This window comes from Sinocyclocheilus anshuiensis, unplaced genomic scaffold (genome assembly GCF_001515605.1).
Source record: "Sinocyclocheilus anshuiensis isolate Anshui unplaced genomic scaffold, SAMN03320099.WGS_v1.1 scaffold2056, whole genome shotgun sequence".
Lineage (NCBI taxonomy): Eukaryota > Metazoa > Chordata > Actinopteri > Cypriniformes > Cyprinidae > Sinocyclocheilus > Sinocyclocheilus anshuiensis.
Window position 1 is genome coordinate 967,935 of NW_015551026.1, and position 7,641 is coordinate 975,575.

General features: G+C 35.3%; 1 protein-coding gene across 1 annotated transcript; it reads left to right on the forward strand.

Annotated features, from left to right (window-relative positions):
- Positions 1 to 804: 804 nt before the first annotated feature.
- LOC107661143 (vesicle-trafficking protein SEC22a-like) lies at positions 805 to 7,340 on the forward strand. The gene is made up of 7 exons (XM_016450612.1): positions 805 to 940; positions 1,474 to 1,666; positions 2,957 to 3,120; positions 4,760 to 4,939; positions 5,143 to 5,261; positions 5,638 to 5,703; positions 6,654 to 7,340. Exons 2-7 carry the CDS (start codon positions 1,485 to 1,487, stop codon positions 6,852 to 6,854), a joined length of 912 nt encoding a protein of 303 aa, XP_016306098.1. The 5' UTR covers positions 805 to 940; positions 1,474 to 1,484; the 3' UTR covers positions 6,855 to 7,340.
- The last annotated feature ends 301 nt before the right edge of the window (positions 7,341 to 7,641 follow it).

Consider the following 7,641-nt stretch of genomic DNA (forward strand, 5'->3'; position numbering starts at 1 on the left):
ATGATATGTATGTGGCAGTCACTTAACATGAAATATTACAGGATAAGATGCCCGCATGACCATGATCAATTCAATTTTTATTTTTTTTTGATGGTGTGTCTGAGTCATCTAAACATCAACATTTGTGATGTGATTTATTCCATCTGACTGTATTCATCTATTTTTTGTCACTGAATGAAATTGATTAGCTTACGTATTTATATTACATTTTTATTATTATTATGTTTTATTTTAAAATGGAAACGTAAAGTTAAACACTTCGAGTAAGATGACTCCCTCACAAATAGTAACTAAATATGAATTTACAGTCATCATCATAACTGCATAATAAATCTTTTCAAGAAACTCCTCTGCGTCACTATTTTATAGCATGAATTTGCTCTTTCCCATATGCACCACACACACGCCGCTCAATATGCTGCTAAGTTATTAACATGTAGCCTATGTTCTGATATAACAAATAAAGTTTGGTTGAAACAGAGAAAAAAATCAGGGGACAAGCTACAGAAAGGTGTCAGATCTACACACATATATATCACATCTTAATTTAGCACGTTTTGTAATTAATATAATGTAGGCTGTGTATTTTAAGAAGTATTATTTTATAAGATCTTAATGTCACATCCAATTTCCCAAGACAAATAAATGATTTACAGTCTGACTGGTTTGCTGAAGTTCACAAGTGACCCATAATGCTATTGCATCCAGCTACGTCACACAGACTCACACGCATAGCCGAATTTTGCCGAACAAAGCCGAAGCTAAGCCGAACTACGACGAAGATTAGACGAAATTGGCCGAACCTGAATCAAACGTGAGAGCGGCAGCATCTGCTATGAAATCTGCAGGAAGAGCTCAGCGATCACGATAGTATATTAGCAACATATCTAAAAAAGGATTATAATGTCTTAATATATATTAAAACGGCTTGTGTCAGTAGGTATGTACAGCTAACAGTGACAATGCATGCAGTAAGAGTCGTTTAATTTCATGTTGCTAACAGTCTTGCTATGGTAGCAGTGACATCTAACTTACTCCGCATGACTGCGTATAATTGCAAAGTGTATTTTTAATGATTTGCTTTCAGTTAAAGTCTTATAATCCTGTATAATTAGATGTGTACTTTTGTAACTAGTGCATAGGACTGTCGGCAGATGTGATCTGATGACAAGCTATCAGCAAACATGCTAATGTTGTTATTAGCCTAGCACAGTGTGCTGCAGATTTCATGAGTCTGCACAGAGTTGAACATAATAGAATTTATAGGAGACTCTAGACTTTATCTATCGTGCTTATTTCCTATTATTTTAGTTTCTGCTTTTGTATATTATATTCTACTTTGACAGCAGAAAACAGAGAGAGTGGCGGGATGGAGTATTATATGCACTGAATGATTTTTTTTCTTTTTTTTTTATATCTATTTAAGTGTATATTTAATTATAAAAAAGATGAGATTTTCTCTCATTCTTCCAGGTGTCTGTAAGATGTCTGTGGTGCTGTTTGCCTCTGTGGTGAGAGTGAGGGACGGTCTACCACTCTCGGCCTCCACAGACTACGAACAGGATAAAGGATTTCAGGAGACTAAGAAACATCTCAAGGGTCTGTCCAAAAAACTCAGCCAATTTCCTGATCGCTGCTTACTCAGATCTGGCCTTTACAACATTAAGTGAGTTATTAATGCAATGGTGTTAAACCAACTGTAGTGTTTGCAGTGTATTACACTGGAAATGCATTTGTACTTGATTTTTGTCATTTTTGACAATGACAATGTGGCTGCTGTCTGTAAGTTCTTTGCAATGTAGAATTTTTATTTGAAACACGTAATTACTGAGCTAATACAATCCTACACATTTAGAACCATGTTTTTTTGCAACTCGCCTTTACTAACTCTCTAAATCTCTATGCACACCTACTGCCTAAAATTTCTGCCAAAATCTCAGTGCTACGCAAGCTTCCGGTATAGTTATCTACCATCGCAAACTGTGGCAAAAGCAAACACTTTGTTATATTTCTAATGACTGTCGATCAGAACTAATTATATTATATTGAGGGCACATGGGGAAGCAATCATGCACGAATCGTCCATTTCAATTCAATTTGGTGTGAAAGCATTTTGATAAATTTGCGGCCAAAGAAACAGTTCACTCAAAAATGTACATTCTGTCATCATTTACTCGGCTTCATGTTGTCGTTTTCCATGCAGTGCAAGCATACAGTATAGTGACTGTGGGCTGTCGAGCTCCAAAAATAATTTAAAAACACAGTAAACATAATCTACTCATACTGTACATCTATTTTGGAGTTTGACAGGTTGTATGGTAGCTGTAACATTCTTCAGAATATCTCATTTTGTGTTCTGTGAAAGGAAAAAAAGTCATACAGGATTGGAACGACTGAATATAATGACTAAATAATGACAGATTTTTCATTTTTGGGTGACCGTCCCTTTAATTTAAGCAACCCAGCAAAAACAAATGACACAGTGGCGTGGACTGCTCTGACTGCCAACTGTTTTAAAGTTCCCCTTCAGCAAGGTCTAATTCAGACGCATTACACTGAGGGACCCAGGGGTGACCATTTCATAGTCTGGCTGCTATTCATTACTTTAAATTTCATAAGCAGGCTCTGGAGTGACTCAATGGATTGTTTCATCTCTCCAAACAGACGTTAATATGAAGAGACACATGGACAAAGTTTCTTTCCTGAGGCGAGTCACTAAACTGTCCTCAAAGGGAAAACAGAGTGTTCAAAGATAACTCAGTGAACATACAGATTCAGAACAGGTGTAAAGGCTGATTTTTAAGCAGTATGGTTGTTTGGATTTTCAGGTCTTTAAAATGGACTTCGATTGTCCATTCAATAACCTTTCCCACCCTATCTGTGGCAGATGTCCTGTAAATTTTATTTAAATAAAATTGAGTATGATGTAAACTTTTACATGTCTTGCTTTTCATAGTTTCACAAGCTCTCTTGGAGTCGGGTACTTGATGGTTTGCACAGAAAACTATCCCAATGTCCTGGCCTTCAGCTTCCTGGACGAGCTTCAGAGAGAGTTCATTGTCACGTATGACACCAAGCGGATCAACGGCGCTTTGAGGCCCTTCTCTTTCATTGAGTTTGGTGGGTTTCTAGAGGGCATTGGGACGGGTTTCTGACAGAAATCTCTTTGTGCAGAAGGAGACTATATTTAAATATATTTTTAATATCATTTAATTTATTTAATTTTTTTACATTTACACCACTGTTCAAAAGTTTGGGGTCAGTAAGATGTTTTTGAAAGAAGAGTCTTATGCGCACCAAAGCTGCATTTTAATTAATCAAAAATACAGTAAAAACAGTAATATTGTAAAAAAAAAAAAATATGATTACAATTTAAAATAACTGTTTTCTGTTTTTATATGTTTTAAAATGTAATTTATTCCTCAAAGTGGAAAAAGCTGAATTTTCAGCAGCCATTACTGTAGTCTTCAGTGTCACATGATACTTCAGAAATCATTCTAATGTGATGATTTGGTGCTCAAAACACATTTCTTATTATCAGTGTTGATAACAGTTGTGCTGCTTAATAATTTTGTAGAAACTGTGATACTTTTTTTCAGGATTCAGGATTTTCAGGATTGATGAATAGAAAGTTCATAAGAACAGCTTTTAATGAAAAAAACATCTTCTGCAACATTAGAAATGTCTTTACTATCACTTTTGATACATTTAATTCATCCTTGCTGAATAAAATATTAATTTCTTAAAAAAAAAAAAAAAAAAAAATGGTAATACTTTAGATTAGGGAACATTTCTTCACAATTAACTAAGAGTTGTTCCTTAATAAACTCCTAATTTGCTTCTTATTAATAGTTAGTAAGGTAGTTGTTAAGTTTAGGTATGGGGTAGGATTAAGGGATCTAAAATATGGTCGTGCAGAATAAGGTATTAATATGTGCTTTATATGTACTAATAAACAGTCAATATGCAGTAAATATAATTTATTACTCAAAATGTCAACTCAAACATGATCTTCAACTACATGATACCTTATGAACAACCAACAAGCCAGTAATGATACTGATTTAAGTTTAATGAACCTTAAGTACACAAAACGTGCTTCATTTAGAGACGGACATCACTGAAAGTAGTAAGAACTTGCAGTTCAGTGAGTGACTGAGTCAGATGTTGATTCATTAATCATTCTGGACTGCATTTGCCAAAAGCGTAGTAAGCCTAGGTAGATTGTAGAAACCCTTGGCAGCAATTGTCTCTACGATCTGCTTAGACTAATGGATGGCTGATGGATTTGTCAGGCTTATTCAAACCGATAACTCCTGAGTTTGCGATTATTATTATTATTATTATTCAGAATTAAAAGAATCTGCCAATAAGAATCAGGACAACTCAGTAGAAATACCTTTTCTTGCCATTATTTTGTTGTTAAATATCTTATCGCATTCAATTCAGACTATTATATTCTGAACTGAAAAATATTTGAAATAATTAGTTCTGCCTAAATTAGTTCTACATGGGCAGTTTTGCCAACCTTGAGCATTAGTTGAGTCTCTGAAGAGCATTATTTGAATGGCGAGTAAACTGAGTAAACATTAACGGAGTTGCATCTAATGTGGAACATTTAAATGCAGTCACTTATGAGGCTCCATTTTGGCTAGGAATCTTTGGGATTTATCTAAATAAAAATAATGTGATTTGTAACATATAGACCATGTTGTGCCTGAAGCATTCATTTACTGTGCCGTTTCTATGGTTTTGACAGATAACTTCATTCGGAAAACCAAGCAACGTTACAACAGCCCACGTTCCCTCTCCACCAAGATTAATCTGGCCGAAATGCAGACTGAGATCAAGCTCCGGCCTCCTTATCAGCTGTCCGCGGAGGACATTGGATCAATCAACGGCTTCTCACAACACAAGCAGTCTAAATATAAAGGCATAGGTAGGGAACATGCTGTGAACACAATATGTATACTTTTGTTCTTACAAAGCAGAGCATTTTGAAAGACCATGAGCACATACGTACTCAGAACAGCCTAGCATAATGGTAGAAGTTTTGCACGGCGGGTTTCCTTCCGCAAATCTTAAAATCTAGTTATTTTGCTACTGTTTGACACAGAATCTGTGCTTGATTTATTCCTGCAGCTCCTAATCAAATGATGGAGGCCGTCACCCTGTCGGGTATCGTTGCCTGTGTCCTAAGTGTCCTGTGCGGCTCTCTTAATTTGCTGCGGGGAGTCCACGCAATAGAAAGCGTATTGCAGGTAACTTAAATCATGCACTAATAGTAATGCTGGCACTTTATTTTGGGCTTTGTTTCTTTTATTGATTAAAATGTTGGACTAAACATTACTTTTAAATGTGTAAGTGCCATTGTAATATGATAAATCATAACTAATGGATAGTAACAGTTCTCTTGAATAATTTGTCAGACTTAGTTTGCACTTGTAATTGTAAAGTGACTTTTCTCTTCCATAAACAGAACAGTTTTGCTTCGCTTTGTACATTGCACTGATAAGTGAGCACTCGAGTCTTGGCTCTAAGTAATTCATCCTGTTTTAGCACATGGCTTTTCTGTTATAATTTGTTCACTCTTTAACACAGCATCCTGTCTTTCCTCTTTTTCTGCTCCATCTGCAGAACGAGGATGAAGACTTTAATTACGTAATTGCCTTTTTCCTCGGAACCGCGACCTGTTTGTATCAGGTAAGTGACAGCAGTCAGACCGTGAGTTACTGTCGGCCTGCCAGGCTTCATTTCCTCTGCCCTCTGTCTCTGTCTGACCAACCAATGCTAATATATCACACTTTTCCTCACTGTCATGTCAAAGCACAATCTGGAAAATTGGAGAAACATTGCGTTTTTACTAGCATCAAACAAAAGCAGCTAGTATTGTAGATACTTAATACTTAAACAGTATTTTTGTCTTCTTTCCTTGTGAAAATATTTAAACATCCTCATAACAAAATACATTTACAAAAATTGATATTAATATATTAACTTGTTTTCAGAAAAGACACTATTGTTCAAAAGTTTGGGGCCAGTAAATGTTTTTTTTTTTTTTTAAGAAATGGATACTTTTTTTCAGTAAGGATGCATAAAATTGATCAAAAGTATGATATGAAAGTATTATGTTTTGAAAGACTTCTATTTCAAATAAGTGTTGTTCTTTCAAACATTCTAAGAATCATGAAAAAATATCACTGTTTTCAAAAAGTATTAATCAGTACAAATGATTAATACTTTTCAACATTGATGATAATAAGAAGTGCTTCTTGACAACCAGATCAGCATATTAGAATGATTTCTGAAGGATCACGTGACACTGAAGACTGGAGCAATGGCTGCTAAAAATTCAGCTGTGTCATCACAGCAGTAAATTACATTTTAAAATATATTCAAATAATAACACTTTTTTTTTTTTTTGTAATAATATTTCAAAATATGGTTAATGTATTTTTCACCAAATAAATGCAAACGTTGTGAGTGTAAGAGATTTCTTAAAAAAAAAAAAAATCATATCAACCCCAAACTTTTGAATAGTAGGGCATAAACCTTACTACATTCTATTAGATTTATTCTTACAACAAAACTTGTAATGAATTTTCTTCTTCCTGCTTAAAAACCTTTCCTCTTGTTTCTGTTTCTATATGTAGTGTTACTTGTTTGCCCACTTCTCAGTTTGGAGGAACATCAAGTCATTCCTGGCCTTTGCTATGATCTGTCTATGTAACATGTATCTGTATGAACTCCGTAACATGTGGCAGATCCTCTTTCACATGACAGTGGGAGCGTTCATCACTCTGCAGATCCACCTGAGACGACCGCAGGGCAAATCACCTGACTACAACGTTTGACCCTCTTGAACTCTTTCAAGACTGCGTAACATAGCCCAATATGGCAACCCCAACCTGTTCCCACCCCATCTGAGGACAAAAGAACTATGGCTTGTGAAGCAGGTTTTCCAAATGATTTTGATATTGTTTAAGAAACTGCTGTTTCACATCCAGTTGAGGGCACAGATGAGAAACTGCTGTTCTAGTTGAAGCAAAAGATTCATAATAGTGACTTCATAAGCGCACAGTATTAGATTCATGCATGGAATATTGAAGAAAGTGTTAGCAGATGAATCAGATGTGCACAATTAATATATTTTCCAGTAGGAAGGAGTTGTAGTTATTTTTAATTTTAATTGACATCAGGACTTAAAGAGACAGCTCACCCGAAAATGAAAATTCTGTCAAGATTTCTCAAAGAATGTTCAGAGGGCTTTCCTCCATACAATAAACGTGGATTGTGAACAGGGTCTGTCAAAGTGTATATATATATATATATACAGTGGGTACGGAAAGTATTCAGACCCCCTTAAATTTTTCACTCTTTGTTATATTGCAGCCATTTGCTAAAATCATTTAAGTTAATTTTTTTTCCTCATTAATGTACACACAGCACCCCATATTGCTAACAAACCATACATCAATGGAAAGCTTATTTATTCAGCTGTATGATGTATACACCTCAACTTTGAAAATTGTGTCACTGTGTTTGTGGTCATTAGTCAGACGTCTCTGCTCTGAAAGCATAATCAGATGTGTTATCAATTGTCTATGCTACCTGCAGGTGTGCTTCCTGCAAATGAATGTG

What these genes read in the sequence shown, in the direction of transcription:
- LOC107661143 (XM_016450612.1), top strand. Translation starts at nt 1,485, where the DNA reads ATGTCTGTGGTGCTGTTTGCCTCTGTGGTGAGAGTGAGGGACGGTCTA. An exon ending in CTTCTCTTTCATTGAGTTTG is followed by an intron (nt 3,121 to 4,759) that starts GTGGGTTTCTAG and finishes TGGTTTTGACAG; the next exon opens with ATAACTTCATTCGGAAAACC. An exon ending in GTCTAAATATAAAGGCATAG is followed by an intron (nt 4,940 to 5,142) that starts GTAGGGAACATG and finishes TTATTCCTGCAG; the next exon opens with CTCCTAATCAAATGATGGAG.